The 24,943-nt window shown below is 42.0% G+C and overlaps 1 protein-coding gene across 5 annotated transcripts; it reads right to left on the reverse strand.

Moving 5' to 3' along the window:
- Positions 1 to 150: 150 nt before the first annotated feature.
- LOC109866405 (ralBP1-associated Eps domain-containing protein 1-like) lies at positions 151 to 24,314 on the reverse strand. Of its 5 annotated transcripts, none has more exons than XM_031800496.1 (19): positions 23,632 to 24,314; positions 21,950 to 22,073; positions 16,877 to 17,070; positions 16,544 to 16,706; positions 16,178 to 16,242; positions 14,233 to 14,398; positions 13,698 to 13,761; positions 13,321 to 13,475; positions 13,061 to 13,182; positions 12,555 to 12,635; positions 10,776 to 10,863; positions 10,490 to 10,588; positions 10,260 to 10,332; positions 9,964 to 10,162; positions 6,703 to 6,876; positions 6,504 to 6,590; positions 1,990 to 2,129; positions 1,752 to 1,857; positions 151 to 1,593 (listed from the first exon to the last, which is right to left on the reverse strand). In XM_031800496.1, exons 1-19 carry the CDS (start codon positions 23,782 to 23,784, stop codon positions 1,525 to 1,527), a joined length of 2,322 nt encoding a protein of 773 aa, XP_031656356.1. In that variant the 5' UTR covers positions 23,785 to 24,314; the 3' UTR covers positions 151 to 1,524. The 5 variants fall into 5 exon arrangements, with proteins under 5 accessions (XP_031656356.1, XP_031656357.1, XP_031656355.1 ...); XM_031800497.1 differs by having other exon boundaries at positions 16,544 to 16,700; positions 23,632 to 24,305; XM_031800495.1 differs by having other exon boundaries at positions 16,109 to 16,242; positions 16,544 to 16,700; positions 23,632 to 24,303.
- Positions 24,315 to 24,943: the final 629 nt, after the last annotated feature.

A 24,943-nucleotide genomic window follows, 5' to 3' on the forward strand; every position in this document is an offset into this window, starting at 1 on the left:
ATTAAAAATGTCACATCAGCTGATAAAGGATCTTATTAGACTGGAATGCATCATATTTTACTATCAAGTGTTCAAAATTTAGCAATACAAGGTATTCCTTGGGAGTGCTTGAGTCAGTCACATCAACAATAACATTTGAACCAGAAAAAAGGTGGTTAAAATATTGTCATTTTATTTTGTGTAAAAATCACACAGCTGCTAGTTCATTCTGCAGAGATACATCCATGCAGTCATCATCCCACAGCCATAATAAGCAATTAAATAGAATATTTGCTGTTAGTCAGCAATTAATGCAAATGTACATATGAGATCAAAAGGTGTGTATCATATACAATATACAACATAACCCTTTTACAGTACATCAACCTGAACAGCAGGGAAAAGAAGGTTCACCTAGGGAGAATACAGGGAGAATAGAATCAAGTGGAAACCTGAACGCCAGGAGTAAGGCATTTGAGGACAGGTTGAGAAAAGAAACAGGAAATTCCAGGAAAACAAAGACAGTTATACAATGTTTAGGTACCACCACAATGTCATACTAGGTAAGATATACAGGTAGAAATCAAGTGGTCTATTTTTAAGCGCAGTCTTCATACTAGATAAGAACATGAACAACATGCAGGTAAAAATAAAAATGGTGTCAGAGGGGAAACAAAAAGAAAAACAGGGGGGGTGCAGTCTTTTCAGTCAGGTCTCACTTCCATAGTTGGTATCTCACAAGGACCTCTCTCACAGGCAGCGGCAGCATGAGCAACTACAGAGCCAGGAGCGAAACTTAAAGGTGTCCCGTCATCTGGGGGTCGATCACTTCACAAGGTAATACAGCTCACTGTGTTAAGGATCAAATCGCAGAAGACTAGTGAAAAAAACTAAGAGAACACATACATACACTTGTTGCATTGTGCAGTTTGTAACCGTTGCCTGCCCACATACATCCACACACACAGTAATAAACTGGAACATTAATAAATTCCTGTCACATGATCAGTCCAAGGTGCTCCAGGATAGAGCATCATCTCCCATAGACTCCTCCCCTCTCCTCACCCAATGCCCTCGCTGGTATGATTATCTGTCCTTGACAGGGCCCGGGCGGCCAGGCCCACTCACACTACAGACAGACCACAGTGTGCTCCTCTCATTCAGTGAACTGGACACTTGTCATCACGGGGAAGAATGGGGAGGGAACTTGGCCTTCAGTACCGCATGACTCAAGTTCCAGTTCTATGCGTGCCTGGCTAGCCTCGGGGGCCTGTCCTGTTATAAGGGATTGACGTCTACAATAATCTTTATTTCTTTGATAAATAAAAGTGCCAATATTTGTAACATTCCCATCCCAGCCGCTCTGGTAAGACTGTACTCTGTCTGATGAGGGCGACTCAGGGTGTGTTGTTGCAGTCAGTCAGCCGGTGACAGAGTCTGTTTCCCACAGTAGAGACAGCAGAACACAGAGGGAGTGGACATCGGGAGAACAACATGTGCATCTCTCCTATCTGCTCTCATGGACTTATCCTCCTCACAAACAGGTTACAAATGGGAAAATGGTCTAAGCTGTTCCAGTTGAACCTCCAAAGATATCCTCTCTTCTAGCAAGTCCTATGAATGAAAAACAACAAGATAAAATTAGGAATGAAGTTCAACCTTTGTAAAGGCTTAGATTTTTTTTTATGCCAAAATGTTCAAAATCAAGCCTCAGGTTCAGTTCAATAACAAATCGGTTAGTATGCATGTACTGTGTTTAAACACTCCCCTACCTTTAGCTGTTGCTGTAATTCACTGTTGAGCCTGGCCAAGACTGTGTTGGTCTCCTTGTTTCTTCTGATAGAGGCTTGAATTGCTTTTTTATCCTTCCCAACCGACCTGCAATTATTTTATTTTTTTTACTTTTAAAACTTACATTTCATTTCAATGCCAATTAAGTGATCGAAGATATATAAATCAACAATGAAAGACCAGTCACTATTCAGATTCATATGGAGCCACTGTTCCTACCTGGGAATGGATGGCTGTGCAGCTAAAACAGTGGCTATGACGTTAGACTTCAGGGGGAGGGCCTCTTCCTGGAGTTCATCCTCAGACTTTAGTCTCCGGCGGACAGGCTTAGGTGGGGGGGCCATGATGGACCCTTTGGCCTGACAGGGAAAAAAATAAAACACTGTATAAATCTGAAAATAACCATTTGCAAGTACAAACAATAGTACGCAAGTATTAACACCATGGGACCACGCAGCCGTTATACCGCTCAGGAAGGAGACGCGTTCCGTCTCCTAGAGATGAATGTACTTTGGTGCGAAAAGTTCAAATCAATCCCAGAACAGCAACAAAGGACCTTGTGAAGATGCTGGAGGAAACCGGTACAAAAGTATATCCACAGTAAAACGAGTCCTATAGGGGGAGGCTTGCAAGCTGAAGAACATCATCCCAACCGTGAAGCACGGGGGTGACAGCATCATGTTGTGGGGGTGCTTTGCTGCAGGATGGACTGGTGTACTTCACAAAATAGATGGCTTCATGAGGAAGGATAGTTATGTGGATATATTGAAGCAACATCTCAAGACATCAGTCAGGCAGTTAAAGCTTCCAAATACTAATTGACTGTATGTAAACTAATGACCCACTGGGAATGTGATGAAAGAAATAAAAGCTGAAATAAAATCACTATTATTCTGACATTTCACCCTTAAAATAAAGTGGTGATCCTAACTAGCCTAAGACAGGGAATTTTTACTAGGATTAAATGTCAGGAATTGTGAAAAACTGAGTTTAAATGTATTTCGCTAAGGTGTATGTAAACTGTATATATTCACCCCCTTTGCTATGACACCATTCTGTATACTTCCGGCCCTTCTTTGGACACTGTGTTAACAACCCTCCAGGCAAGCTTCAAAGCCATACAACTCTCCTTCCGTGGCCTCCAATTGCTCTTAAATACAAGTAAAACTAAATGCATGCTCTTCAACCGATCGCTACCTGCACCTACCCGCCTGTCCAACATCACTACTCTGGACGGCTCTGACTTAGAATACGTGGACAACTACAAATACTTAGGAGTCTGGTTAGACTGTAAACTCTCCTTCCAGACCCATATCAAACATCTCCAATCCAAAGTTAAATCTAGAATTGGCTTCCTATTTCGCAACAAAGCATCCTTCACTCATGCTGCCAAACATACCCTTGTAAAACTGACCATCCTACCAATCCTCGACTTTGGCGATGTCATTTACAAAATAGCCTCAAATACCCTACTCAACAAATTGGATGCAGTCTATCACAGTGCAATCCGTTTTATCACCAAAGCCCCATATACTACCCACCATTGCGACCTGTACGCTCTCGTTGGCTGGCCCTCGCTTCATACTCGTCGCCAAACCCACTGGCTCCATGTCATCTACAAGACCCTGCTAGGTAAAGTCCCCCCTTATCTCAGCTCGCTGGTCACCATAGCATCTCCCACCTGTAGCACACGCTCCAGCAGGTATATCTCTCTAGTCACCCCCAAAACCAATTCTTTCTTTGGCCGCCTCTCCTTCCAGTTCTCTGCTGCCAATGACTGGAACGAACTACAAAAATCTCTGAAACTGGAAACACTTATCTCCCTCACTAGCTTTAAGCACCAACTGTCAGAGCAGCTCACAGATTACTGCACATGTACATAGCCCACCTATAATTTAGCCCAAACAACTACCTCTTTCCCAACTGTATTTAATTTTTATTTATTTATTTATTTTGCTCCTTTGCACCCCATTATTTTTATTTATACTTTGCACATTCTTCCATTGCAAAACTACCATTCCAGTTTTTTACTTGCTATACTGTATTTACTTTGCCATCATGGCCTTTTTTGCCTTTACCTCCCTTCTCACCTCATTTGCTCACATTGTATATAGACTTGTTTATACTGCATTATTGACTGTATGTTTGTTTTTACTCCATGTGTAACTCGGTGTCGTTTTATCTGTCGAACTGCTTTGCTTTATCTTGGCCAGGTCGCAATTGTAAATGAGAATTTGTTCTCAACTTGCCTACCTGGTTAAATAAAGGTAAAATAAATAAAAAAATAAATAAATGAAGCTCCTAAATAAGATCTGGTGCAACCAATTACCTTCAGAACTCAAATAAAGTTAAATAAAGTCCACCTGTGTGCAATCTAAGTGTCATATGATCTCAGTATATATAAATATGTAGCCGTTCAAAAGGCACAAGAGTCTGCAACACCACCAAGCAAGTCGCACTATGAAGACCATGGAGCTCTTATAACCCAACAGATCAGGGTTGGGTTATAAAAAATATCCGAAACATTGAACATCCCACGGAGCACCATTTAATCCATACATTTTTTTTTAAATAATATGGCACCACAACAAGTCTGCCAAGAGAGAGCTGCCCACCAAGGCTCACGGACCAGGCAAGGAGGGCATGAATCAGAGAGGCAACAAAGAGACAAAAGATAACCCTGAAGAAGCTGCAAAGCTCCACAGTAGAGATTGGAGTATCTCTCATACACTCCACAGAACTGGGCTTTACGGAAGAGTGGCCAGAAAAAAAGCCATTGCTTAAAACCTCTCTGGGATATGTGGGACGCTAGCGTCCCACCTGGCCAAAAGCCTGTGAAAATGCAGAGCACCAAATTCAAATAAATTACTATAAAAATCAAACTTTCATGAACACACACATTTAAGATACCAAATTAAAAGCTACACTTGTTGTGAATCCAGCCAACGTCAGATTTCAAAAAGGCTTTTTGGCGAAAGCTAACGATGCTATTATCTGAGGATAGCACCTCCCTAAACAAAGAGAGAAAAGCATATTTCAACCCTGCAGGCGCGACACAAAACGCAGAAATAAAAATATAATTCATGCCTTACCTTTGATGAGCTTCTTTTGTTGGCACTCCAATATGTCCCATAAACATCACAAATGGTCCTTTTGTTCGATTAATTACGTCGATACATATCCATGGCGCGTTTGATCCAGAAAAACACTGGTTACAACTTGCGCAACTTGACTACAAAATATCTCAAAAGTTACCTGTAAACCTTGCCAAAACATTTCAAACTACTTTTGTAATACAACTTTAGGTCTTTTTTTACGTAAATAATCGATAAAATTGAAGACGGGATGATCTGTATTCAATACAGGAGGAAAACAAACTGTAGCTAGCTTTCTGGTCATGCCCCTCTATCTAACAGTACACTACAAGTGACCCTCGTTCTGAACAGGGCTACTTCTTCATTACACAAAGGAAAGACTTCAATCAATTTCTAAAGACTGGTGACATCCAGTGGAAGTGGTAGGAACTGCAAGAAGGTCCCTTAGAAATCTGGATTCCCAATGAAACCCCATTGAAAAGAGTGACCTCAAAAAAAATCTGAATGGTTTGTCCTCGGGGTTTCGCCTGCGACATAAGTTCTGTTATACTCACAGACATAATTCAAACAGTTTTAGAAACTTCAGAGTGTTTTCTATCCAAATCCACTAATAATATGCATATCTTATCTTCTGGGGATGAGTAGCAAGCAGTTGAATCTGGGCATGCATTTCATCCGGACGTGAAAATACTGCCCGGCAGTAAATTAGCAAACAGGTTTGGTGTTCGCCAAAAGGCATGTGAGAGACTCCCCAAACATGTGGAAAAAGGTACTCTGGTCAGATGACATAAAATGTAGCTTTTTGGCCATCAAGGAAAACACTGTCTGGAGCAAACCAAACACCTCTCATCACCCCGAGAACACCATTCCCACAGCGAAGCATGGTAGTGGCAGCATCATGCCGTGGGGATGTTTTTCATCAGCAGAGACTGGGAAACTGGTCAGAATTGAAGGATGGATGGCGCTAAATACAGGGAAATTCTTGAGGGAAACCTTTTTTTAAAATCTTACAGAGATTTGAGACTGGGACGGAGGTTCACCTTCCAGCAGGACAATGACCCTAAGCATACTGCTAAAGCAACACTCGAGTGGTTTAAGGGGAAACATTTAAATGTCTTAGAATGATCTAGTAAAACACCAGACCACAATCCAATTGAGAATCTGTGGTATGACTCAAAGATTGCTGTACACCAGCAGAACCCATCCTACTTGAAGGAGCTGGAGCAGTTTTGCCTTGAAGAATGGGAACAAATCCAAGTGTCTAGATGTGCCAAGCTTACAGAGACATACCCCAAGAGACTTGCAGCTGTAATTGCTGCAAAAGGTGGCTCTACAAAGTATTGACTTTGGGAGGGGGTGGATAGTTATGCACACTCAAGTTCTGTTTTTGTCTTATTTCTTGTTTGTTTCACAAAAAATATTATGCATCTTCAAAGTGGTAGGCATGTGTAAATCAAATGATACAAACCCCCTCCCTAAAAAAATACATTTTAATTCCAGGTTGTAAGGCAACAAAATAGGAAAAATGCCAATATTTTCACAAGCCACTGTATAGGTATCAAGACAGTGTACTGAGTTACGAGGTAGTTGGAGTGATTGATTGAGGTGCATCATGGTCTAAATAAGTCAATTACTTACAGAGTTCACAGTAGCTGCAGCTCGCTCTTCCTGGTTGTCACTCTTCACAGTTCTCAAAGGCCCAGCACCTTCTAAAGACTTCTCTACCTGTGAACGGAGAACGAACAGTCTGTCTTATTATAACAGGAGTACAGATGATATAACCGGGTTAGGTTCACCAACTGCAAGGTGGTTCTGTATTTTACGGTGTTTGACTTACCGGCAGACTCTCTGGGTGCTTCTCCCCGTCATCGCTGGGCTCTTCTGAGGCAGCAAACACCTGGAACTGACTGAAGTCAGCAAAGTTGGGCTGCTCCGGGATCTGCTGGGGCGAGGTAGTGGAATGAGCTGCCAGGCCCTCATCTGAGCGATGCCCACTGTGGGGACCCGAGGTCTGGGGAAAAAACACAGGGTTCAGACTAAACACTGCATATTGAAAAACGGAACACAACCTTGAATAGGAGATTACTTAGTCAATGACTTAGATGTGGATTGAAATTTACTGCATAGGTACCTGGAGAAAATTGGGGGAGGGTCATGTTTTTTCAATTTCAGTCAAGGGGAGTGTTGAGTATTTTTTAAAGTTAATTTGTGGAATTTCTTTCCTTCTTAGCATTTGAGCCAATCAGTTGTGTTGTGACAAGGTTGGGGTGGTATACAGAAGACAGTCCTATTTGGTAAAAGACCAAGTCCATATTATGGCAAGAACAGCTCAAATAAGCAAAGAGAAACAACAGTCCATCATTACTTTGAGACATGGTCAGTCAATACGGAAAATCAATAACTTTTCTTCAAGCGCAGTCACAAAAAACATCAAGCACTATGATGAAACTGTCTCTGATGAGGACCGACACAGGAAAGGAAGACCCGGAGTTATCATCAACTGTTCAGAGGAGACTGTGTGAATCAGGCATTCATGGTTGAATTGCTGCAAAGAAACCACTACTAAAAGGACACCGATAATAATAAGAAACTTGCTTGGGCCAAGAAACACAAGCAATGGACATTAAACCTGTGGAAAATTGTCCTTTGGTCTGATGTCCAAATTTGACCTTGTCCACCATGTCTTTGTGAGACGCAGAGTAGGTTAACGGATGATCACAGTGGGAACCACACATGCGGCAAAGGATGGAAGTGATGCATTGCTGGTGACAATGTCTGTGACTTATTTAGAATTCAAGGCATGCTTAACTAGCATGGCTACCACAGCATTCTGCAGCAATTCACCATCCGATCTGGTTTGCACTTAGTGGGGCTATCATTTTTTTTTCAACAAGACAATGACCCAAAACACACCTCCAGGCTGTGTAAGTGTTATTTGGCCAAGGAGGAGAGGCCAAATAATGACCAGGCCTCCACAATCACCCGACCTCAACCCAATTGAGAAGGTTTGGGATGAGTTGGACCGCAGAGTGAAGGAAAAGCAGCCAACAAGTACTCAGCATATGTGGGAACTCCTTCAAGAGTGTTGGAAAAGCATTCCTCGTGAAGCTGGTTAAGAGAATGCCAAGAGTGTACAAAGCTATCAAGGCAAACTGTGGCTACTTTGAAGAATGAAATATATTTTGTTTAACACTTTTTTCATTACTACATGATTCCATATTTGTTATTTCATCGTTTTGAAGTCTTCACTGCAATGTAGAAAATAGTAAAAATAAAGAAAAACCCTTGAATGGTTTGATCTGTCCAAACTTTTGACTGGTACAGTGTGTGTGTGTGTGTGCGCACGCCTGATGCCGCCCCTCATCGCTGATTCTCCGCCTGGCATGCAATATCAAGTGAGCCGCCTACAGGCTATTTAGTGTAGTCTCAATCAAATTATCCATAGCTTATAGGCTACGAAGTGCATGGTCGGAGAAGCACAGATCAAAGTTATATTACAAAGATAGCTGCTGGGATGGTATAAATAAAACTAGGCTGCATTACACACTGCAATGGATATTCCAACCCTGAGCCCCGGGCTGCTCTGCTCTTGCTGATCAAAACCTTTTTTGTGTGTCGTCTCACCAATGCTGTGCAGGCCTACAGTGGCTGCAGTTCAGGAGGTGAGTCAAAAGCTTCTTCCAAACATTACTTCCGATTAGGCCTAGTCCAAATCTTGTGCGCGGAATAGCCTATAACCTATGTTCCGTTATTGAGTTATTGATTCGAGTAACATTGTGGTGCTGAAATTTGAAGCAGCAGCACAACCAATGGACAGTAGGCATCATTAATATAAAGTTTTAATTCGACTTTAGTAACAACAAGAGGACTTTGTGTTGGAGCCTATTTCTTCCTATTTAAGAAAGAGGTAGGCCTACCTGTTTGACAAATAAAATTAGGCTATTTGGCTGCTATATCCATAGATTTGCCATAGGCCTACCTTTTATTAAAGAAAATGGCAAAAAGCACATTGTTATCTTAAGATTTAGAGGGGGAAAAAAATTACAGAGCCATTATATAAAGTAAACTATAACAGTGGTTAGGTCCGTGACGCTTTATGATAGAAACAAGCGGTAAAATACCCGGGATATCATTTAGTTTCTACAGCTGAGACAAAAATGTACTTTGCTTGGGAGGTAATCAAATTCTGTCACTATCAATTGATTAAGCTATTCACTTTCTGTACAATAGAAGATATTTAAACCCAAGACAGCTTTTAGGGAAACACTTGTGACCTTCTCTCGTTGGGTTAAGCCACAGAAGCAGAGTAGCCAGTAGTTAAAAGCTTTCATTTTTATGCATCGGTAGGACTACCCTGTTTGGGGTGGAAAGGTAGGCTTAACTTTTGAAAGAACCATTCTCAGATTCCTAATGATTGTTTGCAGACATGAACAGTTTTGTTGAAAACAAAACACACTGATTTGGCATTGAAGAAATGTGACAAGATGAACACACATCTGTCCATTCTTAGCCTGTAATTTATGTGGTATTAAAAAATATTCTGCTAATAAGTAACATTATGTAGAATTGCATGAAATGTTTCTATAAGGCCATTTTTCTCTCTGACCTGCAAATATGATAGATTTTACTATAAAGGACATCTGTCCACAGTAGTCTCTGAACTCACAACCTTCTGGCCCGCAGCCCTGTGCCCAAAAAAATATTTAAAAATCCTGCGTTGCCATGTAATGCTTACAGAAGAAAGAACAGTTTCTAAAACTGCATATCTAAGGCTTTGGTGTGTCCAAGAAGTGAGGTTAAACATGTTCTCTGCTATCCACTTCGTTTTAATTATTATTTTGGGTGTGTGTATATCACTTTTTTTCCAAGGGAAGGCGATCCATTTTCATTTCAGAGAGGTTCTCTTTTCTCCATGTAACCCTTATTATAAATGACGTTCACTCCCTTGGTAGTAGTAGTAGTAGTAATAGTCTGTGTAGAGTGAATAGAACATAAAGAAAGGAGATTTCTTGATTTTCAATATGTACATTTCCTATTAAAGACTACACAGAGGCGGCAACATTTTGATAAGTCTTCAGGTCTGTGCTGATAGTTCTACCTGTGTGGGTAGTGGTCTAGGAGGCACGGCTGGAGGGTAGGCCACGACTCCAGCCGACTGTGGCCCGGGGGGGACAGCCGCAAAGCTTCTGTTCATGTCTAGAGAGGAGGAGCGGGAGTGGGAGGCGTGTGGTCTGGGGGGTGGCGGTGGGGGAGCAGTCACCACCTTCAGTCCTTCAGGAGACGTCCCAGAATGAGACCTACAACACAGCTAGTGAGCTTACCATTCAAAAACTCTTCAATTAACAAAGCATGTGTTTTGACATCGAATATCTCTAGATATTGAGACCAACTTACCTTTGTCTTGTTACAACACTTGTAATTGGGTCTTGATCTGAAGTATAGGAATCTGAACTGCTATAACCATCACCTTTAGGAGAGAAATATGAGTATTGTATCTTGAACCATGTCTCAAGGAAATGCAATATAATTATGGTCACAGATTTATTATAGGAAATATGGCCTACCTAAAAATTGCAACTGTCCTAAATTCTTTGTGATAATGGCACATCCCTTGAGACACATACCAGAGTTAGCAGTTACAAACTTCATAGAGGGGGCAAGCTTGGTTTCTTCAGAGAGGTCAGGTGGTTTAGCCATCAGGGGACTTGTAGGATGTGTGTGGTCTTCAGGAATGAGAAAGACGGTCAATTCCCTTAACAGTATTTAGAAAGAGGTACAGTGCATCCCTTCATTACTTCTCAGTAAAATTCTTGAGAGTTGCTAGTCTCTCCAGTCTCCACTGCTTTAGAAGACAGAGCTCGGTCTTCTGATATGTTTACATGCTCTTATCATATGGGGAAAGTATCTTACCACTTCCGGTTCTCTTCAGCTCCATCTCTTGCATATGGATCTTGCTTGGGGTCATGCGGATGGGGACAGGGTGGACAATGGCTGTATCCTGTAAGGACAGAGGTGTTTGATGATCATAAGCCCATATACTGCCATTAGGATAGAAATATTTCATATAGTGTCAGAACAGTTTGTAAAAGGCTAGAAAAGGCTTCCATTCATGGCAATTATGCAGATTGAGAAAACTGAAGCTCTACAGTACCAGTCAAAAGTTTGGACACGTACTCAAAGGTTTTTCTTTATTTAAAAAAAAAAAAAAAGTGTTAAACAAATCAAAATATATTTAACATTTGAGATTCTTCAAAGTAGCCACCTTTTGCCTTGACAGCTTTGCACACTTGGCATTCTCTCAACCAGATTCATGCTTTTTCAACAGTCTTGGAGTTCCCACATATGCCGAGCACTGCTTTTCCTTCACGCTGCGGTCCAACTCATCCCAAACCATCTCAATTGGGTTGAGGTCAGGTGGTTGTGGAGGCCTGGTCATCTGATGCAGCACTCCATCACTCTTCATCTTGGTCAAATAGCCTATACACAGCCTGGAGGTGTCCTTTTGAAAAACAAATGATAGCCCCACTAAGCGCAAACCAGATGGGAAGGCGTATCGCTGCAGAATGCTGTGGTAGCCATGCTGGTTAAGTGTAACTTGAATTCTAAATAAATCACAGACAAGTGTCACCAGCAAAGCACCCCCACACCATCTCCTCCATGCTTCACGACGGGAACCACACACACGGAGAACATTCGTTCACCTACTCTGCGTCTCAAAAAGACATGACAGATTTCCACCAGTCTAATGTACATTGCTCATGTTTCTTGGCCCAAGCAAGTCTCTTCTTATTGGTGTTCTTTAGTGGTTTCCTTGCAGCAATTTGACCATGAAGGCCTGATTCACGCAGTCTCATCTGAACAGTTGATGTTGAGATGTGTCTGTTACTTGAACTCTGAAGCATTTATTTGGGCTGCAATTTGAGGTGCAGTTAACTCTAAAGAACGTATCCTCTGCAGCAGAGGTAACTCTGGGTCTTCCTTTCCTGTGGCAGTCCTCATGAGAGCCAGTTTCATCATAGCGCTTGATGGGTTTTTGCAACTTTACTTAAAAACTTTTAAAGTTCTTGAAATTGTATGGATTGACTGACCTTCATGTCTTAAAGTAATGGACTGTCATTTCTCTTTGCTTATTTGAGCTGTTATTGCCATAATATGGACTTAGCCCTATTTGGTAAAAGGCCACCTGTTTACCAACCCTACTTTGTCACAACACAACCGATTGGCTCAAACAAGGCACACCTGTTAATTGAAATGCATTCCAGGTGGCTACCTCAAAGCTGGTTGAGAGAATGCAAAGCTGTCATTAAAGGCAAAGGGTGGCTATTTTGATTTGTTTACCACTTTTCTGGTTACATATGATTCCATGTGTTATTTCATAGTTTTGATGTCTTCACTATTATTCTACAATGTAGAAAAGAGTTTAAAAAAAAAATTACCAAAAAAAAAAAAAACATGAAGACATTAAATATTGCTAACATTTAAAATATCCCAGGAACTTATAGGGCCCACAATGTCATTCTTAATCATAGTATGGGACAAAAAAAGCTAAGCAAGCAAAAATCACATGGGTACTGCTGTTATGGTAAATTCAGTAGCACTAAGTACATGCACTCAGAGCGAGATCTTAATTAGCCCTTGGGTTAATTTCATAATTTATACTGAAATAGGCAAACTAAGCGATGGACTTACAGGGTCAGCTGGCGCAATGTTAGAATCAAATTGGGTCAGAGTTTGTGAGCTGGAGGAGCGCTCACTAAAAGTCTCCCACTGCTAGAGAGACAAAGCAGAAACACATCAGCACACAGGATGATTCCCCACCCAGTTACAAACCCCACTGCTCTCACACAGGCGGGGTGAGGAACTGCATTTACTATCACTTATCCATTCATTATAGTGAGGAAGGGATGGATATTGACTGGAACCATGATAACTAACTTAACAGAAATGGAGCAAACTGACTGATTGAGAATTGTAGCTTTTGTAGGTTTCTTTAAGTACTAATCTGTGTTTCTTAAAAATGGATAAGAAAGATACTGAATTAGGAAATTACTGCAAGAGGACAGCTACTAAAACCGAGCAATGGAAAGATCCTTATCGATCACTTAATTGAGAAGTAATTTGCAAAATGCTGGAATGGCAAAAGTTCAACGATGACCTATTTTACAGTGACTACATGTGGTGGTTCGGTGTCCAACCTCGTTGCCCTGGTTGAGATCAGGCCAGGTCTGGTTGAGTGAGGGCATGGAGGGGGACTTGTTGGGTGTCACCTCCACGGGGGATCCCGAGTAGCCCACGTCAGGTGCCTGGTCTGGAACCTCTGGAACATGGAACATTTATATCAGGATGACGATTCCATTTCTCTCTGTGTTTCATAAATCAACTGTCTGCAGCAGACAGTCCCAAGGCCAGGTTTGGACAGATTCTGATTATATAGCAGGAGAGCGCCAGCTTTTACCTGCTGAGTCATCCAAGTCAATAAGCTTTGGCATAAGACTCTCCGGCAGCTTTTCGGGAAGATCATAGCTGTTTTTCCGAGCAACAACCAGATGAAATGCAGCACAGAACTCATCCAGTGTCAACGCCCCGTCTTTATCGAAGTCTGACAGCTCCCTGTAATGCAAAAAATGTGAGTCAGCGAAAAATACTAAACATACTTGTGAATGGAAAACTGCTCGAATCCCTTGTGAATTCAATAACTGAAGAGTTATTTATTCCATTCTTTGGTATTACTTCCTGGATTAAGAATAAATCAGGTGGTTCATAACACAATTCCATCATTACATATGGGGAGCATCTCAACTAAAGCCAATAGCCCTCTTTCTAATAACTTACCAAATGTGGGACAGTTCAAGAATAGGTAGCTTTGATTTTGTGAAAAATTCTTTTGCGGCAGAACCTGAAATATAGACGAAGGGAAAAACTGTTTGTGCTGGGTCAATCACTGTAGCATAACAGCCAGTCCCTGTAACCTTTAAAGGGCCAATCCTTAATTGAAACAAAGTAGTTCCCTGCCTATATTTTGGTAAAAAGCTGAGTGATATGCCTGGAGAAATGTAACCACTAAAATTGAATGGGCAGAGCTATGAATACAAGGACTGACCAGCCAATATATTAAAGATAGTTTTTAACATGTTGAGAGGCTATAAAATGTTTGTTTACATGTACAATGTTTACAACCATTGGTGTAAAAAAAAAAATGTGGGTCCTGATGGAGTATGACAGTTAAACTAAGCTCATTAGGCATTTCTAATGTATATACCCTTTGATTCTTGAATAACATTAATTTATTAGTCCAAAAATGGATGAAGCAACTGCAGATTGAAGGTAAATGTGTAAAAGCTGGTTTCACACAAAGCTCACTACTCACCAGGAATGAAACCATTGAGGTCTGGTTGGATGGTCTTGAACTGATTTATGTAATACTGTCTCTGCTCGTCTGTGATTTTCCAGGGGTCGTCATAACCACCACTGGACTGTCTTTGGGTTTCATTGGCTGTTGTCGCAGATGCAACCGTTCGTATCGAAGAGTTCTCCTAAAGCCAGTCATGTGAAACATTTAGAGAGAAAATAACCATTCCTGACTTATCACAGTAGCTACAGTGCATTCAGAAAGTATTCAGACCCCTTGACTTTTTCAACATTTTGTTACGTTACAGCTTTATTCTAAAAAGGATCAAATATTTTATCAAGCTACACACAAAACCCATAATGACAAAGCGAAAACAGGTTTATTTTTTTAAATACATTTGCAAAAATGTGTAAAGTATTCAGACCCTTTGATATGAGACTCGAAATTGAGCTCAGGTGCATCCTGTTTGCATTGATCATCCTTGAGATGTTTCAACCGGTGGTAAATTCAATTGATTGGACATGATTTGGAAAGGCACACACCGGTCTATATAAGGTCCCACAGTTGTCAGTGCATGTCAAAGTAAAAACCAAGCCATTAGGTTGAAGGAATTGTCGAGCTCTAAGACAAGATTGTGTTGAGGTACAGATCTGGGGAAGGTTACCAAAACATTTCTGCAGCATTGAAGGTCCCCAAGAACACAGTGGCCTCCATCATTCTTAAATGGAAGACGTTTGGAACCACCATGACTCTTCCTAGAGCTGGCCATTCAGCCAAACTGAGCAATCGGTGGAGAAGGGCCTTGGTCGGGGAGGTGACCAAGAACCCGATGGTCACTCTGAAAGATCTCCAGAGTTCCTCTGTGGAGATGGGAGAACCTCCCAGAAGGACAACCATCTCTGCATCACTCCACCAATCAGGCCTTTATCGTAGAGTGTGCAGACGGAAGCCACTCAGTAAAACGCACGACAGCCCGCTTGGAGTTTTCCCAAAAGGCACCTAAAGGACTCTCAGATCATGAGAAACAAGAGTCTCTGGTCTGATGAAATCAAGATTGAACTCTTTGGCTTGAATGCCTAGGGTCTCGTCAGGAGGAAACCTGGCACCATCCCTACGGTGAAGCATGGTGGTGGCAGCATCATGCTGTGGGGATGTTTTTCAGCAGCAGTCTCTGGGAGACTAGTCAGTGTCGAGGGAAAGATGAACAGAGCAAAGTACAGAGAGGTCCTTGTTGAAAACTTGCTACAGAGTGCTCAGGACGTCAGACTGGGGAAAAGGTTCACCGTCCAACAGGACAATGACCCTAAGCACACAGCCAAGTCAACGCAGGAATGGCTGCGGGACAAGTCTCTGAATGTCTTTGAGTGGCCCAGCCAGAGCCTGGACTTGAACCTAATCGAACATCTCCGGAGAGACTTGAAAATAGCTGTGCAGCAATGCGCCCCATCCAACCTGACAGCTTGAAAGGAACTTCAGAGAAGAATGGGGAAACTCCCCAAATACAAGTGTACCAAGATTTTAGCGTCATACCTAAGAAGATGACTGTAATAGCTACCAAAGATGCTTCAACAAAGTACTGAGTAAAGGATCTGAATACTTATGTAAATGTGTCTTTATTTTTACAAATGTGCAAACATTTATAAAAACCTGTTTTCGTTTCGTCATTATGGGGTAATGTGTGTAGATTTAGGGGGAAAAACACAATTTTATACATTTTAGAATAAGGCTGTAATGTAACAAAATGTAGAAAAAGTCAAAGGGTCTGAATACTTTCAGTTTGTGGGGGAAACAGCCAATGAAATAGAGCATCTAGTGAAATAGGCCATCTCCATCTCTATGCCTTCAAGCCATTACAAGAAATATGACAGGTCCATGGAAGCATTTGCTGCACTACCTGGACCGGTGAGGAATGTATTGCTGGGAGTGTGCTGGAGGAGGGGGGATGAGCATCTTTCAAACTGACCCAGCTTTCCTGAACAGGGGGAGGAGAGTTGGCAGACCACATCCCATCACCTGACACCACAGGTCCTGTAGAGAGAGGAGAGTTACACAGCCTCAGGACAGGGCAATTAGATTACACAGGGCTCCTTCTCGCTGATGCAGTGAGCATACTCAAGCATTCAGTGAGTGGATTAAAGACACTTATCAATATTCCTATTATCAATAATCATGTTGAACCTCACTTATCTAGCAAGCTATGTAATAGTTGTATGACTGGTGAAAGCCAAAACGATGCATGACAACTGTGTACAGATATTAATACACATCTACAACTGAAACTGTAAACAGACTAACATTGAGGATACAGGTTGTTGTGTGGAGTGTGTACCTGCTTGTGGTTCTCTGAAAGGTGTCCAGACAGCACCTGCCACAACCACAGGTTGTCTCTCTACGTTCCCCCCGCTGGCCTGACGTTTGTGCTTTCTCCAGTGGGGCGAGGTGGGAGGGGACTGGTGCGGAGACACCACAGGGGACGTGGTGTCAGGCTGCAGCTTCAAAAAGTGGCAAATAACATCAGATTAAAACCTAAATGTCTATCAAAGTTTGAATTGTAATTCTGACAGATCAATCTGTCAAGAAACTAGCTCATTCAAATAGTTGATCAAATATATTTCTCCACTAGAGATCTCTTAATAAGAGAAACGCTCAGAGGGGCAATGACCTGTGGTTCTACTGTGGGCACGCAGGGCTGGATGACCTCATGGGCAGACAACTTCTTGACATGCCCTCGGCCTGGGGGTCGTGGGATTACGCCCTGGTAAGACCCCTGGTTCTCAGAGTCTGGGTACATGGCTGTGTGTCTGGCCTCCTGTTCATTCTTGGCCACAACAAAGCGAGGCAGAGGCAAGTCCTTGACTGTAGATGAGAAACTGTTAGATTATAGCACTGCCTCAAATCCCTTCTAGCTAGCTAGTTGTTTCAACTAGCAGGACTTAACTAGTCAGTTGTTGTCGTCTAGTATGGCCTATTACAACATGGCCTACAAAAGTGTTGAAAATGATAACCACAACATTTGTTTGCAGCTGCATTATTAACCACATCTAGTTAAAGTGTTACCCAATTTACTTAAGTGATGTATCAAAAGGTGCTTTACAAAGCCTAATGTTCAGGTTTTAAAGAGGTACTTTGAGTCTTTTCCTCCAATAGCTCTGGCCCAGCTTCCTGTTTAGGCTGTGCAATTTCCTGTTGAATTTGTTCTCTATTCTTCGCTTGTACACTACATTACCAAAAGTATGTGGACACATGCTCATCGAACATCTCATTCAAAAATCATGGTCATTAATATAGAGTTGGTCCCCCATTTCTTACTATAAGAGCTTCCACTCTTCTGGGTTGGCTTTCCACTAGATGTTAAAACATCGCTGCAGGGACTTGCTTTCATCAGCCACAAGATCATTTAGCGATGTTGGGCAATTAGGCCTGGATTCGCAGTCAGCGGTCCAATTCATTCCAAAGGTGTTCGATGGGGTTGAGGTCAGAGCTCTGTGCAGGCAGTCAAGTTCTTCCACACTGATCTCGCCAACCCATTTATGTCTGGACCTCAACTTCTGCACAGGGGCACAGCCACGCTGAAACAGGAAAGGGCCTTCCCCAAACTGTTGCCACAAAGTTAGAAGCACAGAATTGTCTAGAATGTCATTGTATGCTGTAGCTTTAAGATTTCCCCTTCACTGGAATTAAGGGGCCCGAACCATGAATACAGCCCCAGACCATTATTCCTCCTCCATCAAACTTCCCATTTGGCATTATGCTTTGGGGCAGGTAGCTTTCTCCTGGAATCCGCCAAACCCAGATTCGTACGTCGTACTGTAAGATGGTAAAGCGTGATTCAACACTCCAGTTTCCACTGCTCCAGAGTCCAAAGGCGGCAAGCTTTACACCACTCCAGCTGGCGTTTGGCATAGCACATTGTGATCTTAGGTTGGTGTGCGGCTGCTCTGCCAAGGAAGCCCATTTCATGAAACTCCCGTCGAACAATTATTGTGCTGACGTTTTCAGAAGCAGTTTGGAACTCGATAATGAATGTTGCAACCAAGGACAGGCAATTTTTACACGCTGCGCACTTCAGCACTTGGCGGTCCCGTTCTGAGAGCTTGTGTGGCCTACCACTTCGCGGCTGAGCCGTTGTTGCTCATAGACGTTTCCACTTCACAATAACACTTAGTTGACCGGGGCAGGTTTAGCAGGGCATTATTTTTTTATTTTTATAAAAAGACTTGTTGAAAAGGTAGCATCCTATGATGGTGCCACATTGAAAGTCACTGAGCTCTTCAGTATGGCCATTCTGCTGCCAATGTTTGTCTATGGAAATTGTATGGCTGTGTGCTCAATTTTATACACCGGTCAGCAACGAGTGTGACTGAAGCAGCCAAATCCACTGATTTGAAGAGGTGTCCACATGCTTTTGTATATACAGTACCAGTCAAACATCTAGACACACCTACTCATTCAAGGGTTTTTATTTGTACTATTTTCTACATTGTACTATTTTCTACATTGTACTATTTTCTACATTGTAGAATAATAGTGAAGACATGAAAACTATGAAATAACACATATGGAATCATCTAGTAGCCAAAAAAAGTGATACATAAATCTAAATATATTTGAGATTTGAGATTCTTCAAAGTAGCCACCCTTCCCGTGACAGCTTTGCACTCTTGGCATTCTCTCAACCAGATTCATAGAGGTAGTCACCTGGAAGGAATTTCAATTAACAGGTGTGCCTTGTTAAATTTGTGGAATTTCAGTTGTGTTGTGACAAGGTAGGGTATACAGAAGATAGGGCTATTTGGTAAAAGATCAAGTCCATATTTTGGCAAGAACAGCTCAAATAAGCAAAGAGAAATGACAGGTCATCATTACTTTAAGACATGAAGTTAAGGGTAAGTCAATATGGAAAAAAAAACTTTGAAAAGTGTTGTCACGTGCAATCGCAAAAACCCTTCAAGTGCAATGATGAAACTGGCTCTCATGAGGACCGCCACAGGTAAAGAAGTCCCAGAGTTACCTCTGCTGCAGAGGATAAGTTCATTAGAGTTACCAACCTCAGTTTCCCGTCAAATGCTTCCCAGAGTGAGACACATCAACTGTTCAGAGAAGACTGCATCAACCAGGCCTTCATGGGTTGAATTGCTGCAAAGAAACCTCTACTAAAAGTACACCAATAAGAAGAAGAAACTTGCTTAGGCCAAGAAACATGAGCAATGGACATTAGGCCGGTGGAAATCTGCCGTGTCTTTGTGAGACGCAGAGTAGGTGAACGGATGATCTCCACATGTGTGGTTCCCACTGTGAAGCATGCGAGGTGGTGGTGTGATGGTACTTTGCTGGTGACAATGCCTGTGATTTATTTAGAATTAAAGGCACACTTAACCAGCATGGTTACCACAGCATTCTGCAGCGATACACCTTCCCATCTGGTTTGCCCTTAGTAGGACTATCATTTTGCTTTTCAACAGGACAATGACCTCAAATACCTCTGGGCTGTGTATAGGCTATTTGACCAAGAAGGAGTGATGGAGGGCTGCATCAGATGACCAGGCCTCCACAATCACCCGACCTCAAACCCAATTGAGATGGTTTGGGATTAGTTGGACCGCAGAGTGAAGGAAAAGCAGCCAACAAGTGCTCAGCATATGTGGGAACTCCAAGACCATTGGAAAAGCATTCCAGGTGACTACTTCATGAAGCTGGTTGAGAGAATGCCAAGCTGTCAAGGCAAAGGGTGGCTACTTTGAAGAATCTCAAATATATATTTTTTCTTGATTTGTTTCACTTTTTTGATTACTACATGATTCCATATGTGATATTTAATAGTTTGTACAATGTAGAAAATAGTAAAAATAAAGAAACACCCTTGAATGAGTAAGTGTGTCCAAACTTTTGACTGGTACTTTATAGTGGTCTTCATTTCCTGCAAAATCACACTCCAGCTCTGATCCATCCATATCTCTGCATCCTGCTACTTATTAAATGGACGGACTCAGATATGAAACTTGGGTGACGTATCCTCTATGTTGACAGTATATGCATTTGAAAACAGCTCATCTCTAGGGAGCACACATGGCATTAGGAAAGTATTCAGACCCCTTCCCTTTTTCCAGGTTTTTAGACATTTTGGGAAATGTATAAAAAACAGAAATACCTGATTGACATAAGTATTCAGACCCTTTGCTCTGTGACAAAAAATTGAGCTCAGGTGCATCCTGTTTCCAATGAGCATCCTTGAAAAGTTCATACATCTTGATTGGAGTCCACCCGCAGTAAAGTCAATTGATTGGACAAGATTTGGAAAGGCACACACCTGTCTATATAAAAAAAAAAACGTCTCACAGTTGACAGTGCATGTAAGAGCAAGCACCAAGCAAAGAGGTTAAAGGAATTGTCCGTAGACAGGATTGTGTCGAGGCACAGATCCGGGAAAGGGTACCAACAAATTTCTGCAGCATTGAAGATCCCCAAAAACACTGTGGCCTCTATCATACTTAAATGGAAAAAGTTTGGAACCATTAAGTCTCTTCCTAGAGCGGGCCTTGGTCAGGGAGGTGACCAAGAACCCAAGGGTCACTCTGACAGAGCTCTATAGGCCCTCTGTGGAGATTTGAGAACCTTCCAGAAGGATATCCATCTCTGCAGGACTCTAGCAATCAGGCCTTTATGGTAGAGCGGCCAGACGGAAGCCACTCAGTAAAAGGCATGACATGTAAAAGGCATGACATACCAAAAGGCACCTAAAGGACTCTCAGACCATGAGAAACAAGATTCTCTGGTCTGATGAAATCAAGATTGAACTCTTAGGCCTGAATTCCAAGTTTCACATCTTGGGTATACCTGGCACCATCCCTACGGTGAAGCATGGTAGTGGCAGCATCATGCTGTGGGGATGTTCTTCCAGTGGCAGGGACTGGGAGACTAGTCAGGGTCGATGAACAGAGCAAAGTACAGAGAGGTCCTTGATGAAAACTTGCTACAGAGTGCTCAGGATCTCAGACTTGGGAGAAGGTTCACCTTCCAACAGGACAACGACCCTAAGCACACAGCCAAGACAACGCAGGAGTCGCTTCGGGACAAGTCTCTTAATGTCCTCGATTGGCACAGCCAGAGCCTGGACTTGAACCCGATCGAACATCTCTGGAGAGACCTTTAAATAGATGTGCAGCGACACTCCCCATCCAACCTGACAGAGCTTGAGAGCATCTGCAAAGAAGAATGGGAGAACCTCCCCAAATACAAGTGTGCCAAGCTTGTAAAATCATACCCAAGAAGACCCGTGGCTGTAATCACTGCCAAAGGTGCGTCAACAAAGTACTGACTAAAGGGTCTAAATAAATACATAAGTAAGTAAATGTAATCCGTTTTTTTTATTTAAATAAAAACTGTTTTTGCTTTGTCATTATGGTTGTGTGTAGATTGATGAGGGAAAACCACAATTGTATTTATTTTAGAATATGGCTGTAACATAACAAAATGTGTTAAAAGTCAAGGGGTCTAAATACTTTCCGAATGCACTGTAATCAGTTTTGTTTTGAAGTCAAATGTGTGCCATTGTGAAAAACACATGACTATGATACTCTCCCTTCAATATAGGCGACTGAATTTAACTAAAACCGCACCAAAGGCAAACATAAAAAGATGTAAACATTGTCCAGTGTGCCCCCAGGTGCTAATACCCTCTCTCATACATTAGTGGTGAATTCCTAATAGATGGAGCATTCCAGACATGTTTACTAACCAGAATTGAGGCTCTCTACTCGGAGAGGCAGTCCGGACTGGGCTACAGCGATGAGTTTCAGTGCAATGTAAAACTGGCTCCTTCCAAAATGGCCCAGGCGAGTGGCTCCACAGAGCTCTGTGATCTGAGACAACAAATTTACATTTCAGTCTTTTTGAGGAGGGGGATTATTTAAGATACTCTTTGAAGAGGTAGGGTTTCAGACGCTTTCAGAAGATGGGCAGGGACTCTGCTGTCCTAGCATCAGGAAGCTGGTTCCATCCTTGGGATACAAGGACAGAGAAGAGCTTGGACTGGGTTGAGCAGGAGCTGCCGTCTCGTAAGGGTCAAGAGACCAGAGGTGGTTGGGGTGTAGGGTTTGACCATAGCCTGAAGGTACGGAGGGGCAGTTCACCTTATTATCAACATACTGTAGAGTGATATAAACTCACTATTGTGTTCACACATCACTGTTATGTGCCAAATAGTTGATCATGGGAGGGAATGTTGCATTTTCTCACAGAGAAAGTTCCAAGGACATTGCTTCCTAACTAACACAGGAAGACAGATGTTGCTTTGTGTGCTCACTGAGCAATGTGACTTGTGTCGTCATAAAAGAAAATGGTCTGACATTTCTACAAGGATGCATCAGAATTAGATGTATACGGCAAGTTGGCGACCTATTCCCTGAGACTTTGCCATTGCGTTGGTAAGAAGTATAACTACCAGCCAAGGCCTAGTGAGTCTGCATCATTTCAATGGGAAATAGGCCACAGACAGACCCAGGCAACATTTCACATCTCAGATTTATGGATCATGGATTAGGCCCATTCTTCAATATAATGAACAACCAAAACAGAAACCTTTAGTCCTGTGTTTTTGCATTAGGGAGGAAATAAAAGCACATCATGGCCCACAAAAGAGCACAGTAACTGTTGAAACAAAAGTCTGAGTCACACCCCTTCCTAGCACATGAATTCTATAGCCTACACCAGGACAAGTGGCCTAGGAATTAGACTGAGCAGGTCAATAAATGACACATTGAAAGAAAGACAGCAAACCTTCAACCGCAACAGAAATGTTGGCGTCAGCCCACAAATTGATAACAGCACGAATATACAAAGAAATAGCTAAACATGACTATGTTCAAGTAACACAGTCGTTGCTACAATGCACATTCTACTGGCTTCACATCTTGGATTGGATTCATGTTAATCAGTCAAATGAGCACTATGACCTTCGAATAGTATCAAGGCGATACAAATAAGATTATCTTATACTGTACATTTTGTATCCAGTCCAGCAAGCAACAAAGTATTAAATACACAAGAGAGGAAGTGGGCTGTCGACTTAAACTGGTTAGCTCCAAAAACAAGTGGGGATAATTAAGCTAGTTTATGATTGAAATTGCAAGAATATCAAGCAGAAAGACAGCTAGAAAAACATTGAAAATAAATAGATGTGGTGTTGAGAGAACATGTATAAAATGTAATGCTAGCAACTTAACTATATTCTTGGTAGCATGCTTTGCTAGTTAGCCTGCTGCAGGAAATACCTTTCTCAATTTGCTAACTGGCAAGTATTAAGGTGTGTCTCGTCACGTTAACCACTGTCAACATGAACGCCACATACATGTCAAACACACCCCTATCACGTTTGACAGATTGATACGTTTAGCTGGCTAGTTAATTTAGGTAGCCCACCTGCAGGACAACCTCGCTGGGTAGCTGGGCCGCCCGGAAAAGGTCAAGAACTCTGCCATTGGAAGCCACTTTCTTTGTGTTGTCCGTATCGCAATAAACGAACAAATCAGAGTAATACTTCTGCTCTCCATCAGTTAATGTTAAACTTTCCATTATGGCATAAAAAGTACCCGTTTAGCGAACTAGCTGTTTCGTTATCCTTACTTGCCTGAACTGGACCCAAAAAGTGCGAAAGAGCGACGTTGCTGGTTAGCTTTGCTAAATAGCTTAGCGAAATGCTGGTTATGGCAAGAAGGGGTCTTGTATGTCCCCAGAAACTAAACCAGTCGCAATATTACGTACCGACTGCTTAGAACAATTGACTATTTCGGGTAATTACTTTGCTATTTATCAATGGATAAAGTTAGACTTTCTGGCCTCGCTACTAACGTTACAAGCTGTTAGCAGCTAGCTAACGTAGCTGGCTAGCCAGGTAGAAAACCAGCCTCAAGTCAGCAATAGTCAACTTCCGAGACTGGGTGTCGGTATTCAACGGTAAATGAAACGGAGTTCTTCCGGTTCTATTCCGTTGCCGTATGTTTCAATCAAGTCTGAATAATTCAAAATTATATTAGACGTGAAGTTTTAGGGTCTTCTGGCTCTTTTCTCCACCAGTCCTATGCCCCGTGATGTCATCAACAGACGTTGTGAGTGAGCGGCGCCCGGATCACAAAAAAAATGCCATAGTTAATGTATATTTGTTTGTCATATCTGATGCACTAGTAGAATGCCATGGCTGTGATTTACCAGGCATAGGAGGTCCATTGCGGAAGGTTTTGCCTTTATAAACGGCTGTTGTTTCCCTCGTGTATGATGAGAGGGGACAACCAGAACCTGGCCTTACAGGAGACATTGATACAGGGACTTCACAGAAAGTATTCATACCCCTTGATTTATTCCACATTTTGTTGTGTTACAGCCTGAATTCAAAATGGATTCAAAATCTCTCACCCATCAACACACCACCATTATGACAAAGTGAAAACATATTTTTTGAAATGTTTGCAAGTGTATCGGAAATTGAGTACAGACACTCCAAATTGAGCTCAGGTACATCCAATTTCCTTTGATCATCCTTGAGACGTTGATCAGATCAAATGTTATTTGGAACATGCACCGAATATAACAGGTGTAGTAGAACTTACAGTATATTGCTTACTTACAAGCCCTTAACCAACAATGCAGTTTTAAGAAAAATAAGTATTAAGATAAACTGAAAATGTTTTAATTTAAAAAAAAATCAAACAAAAATAACAAACAATTAAAGAGCAAC

The sequence above is a fragment of the Oncorhynchus kisutch genome, linkage group LG21, assembly GCF_002021735.2.
Source record: "Oncorhynchus kisutch isolate 150728-3 linkage group LG21, Okis_V2, whole genome shotgun sequence".
Lineage (NCBI taxonomy): Eukaryota > Metazoa > Chordata > Actinopteri > Salmoniformes > Salmonidae > Oncorhynchus > Oncorhynchus kisutch.

Excerpts from the sequence above, each read along its gene's own strand:
- LOC109866405 (XM_020455079.2), bottom strand. The coding sequence starts at position 23,784 with ATGGAAAGTTTAACATTAACTGATGGAGAGCAGAAGTATTACTCTGAT. Across the intron at positions 16,243-16,543 it reads TTTCAGAGAACCACAAGCAG|GACCTGTGGTGTCAGGTGAT; the intron begins GTACACACTCCA and ends CTCTCTCTACAG. Across the intron at positions 13,183-13,320 it reads TGACTTGGATGACTCAGCAG|AGGTTCCAGACCAGGCACCT; the intron begins GTAAAAGCTGGC and ends TCCATGTTCCAG.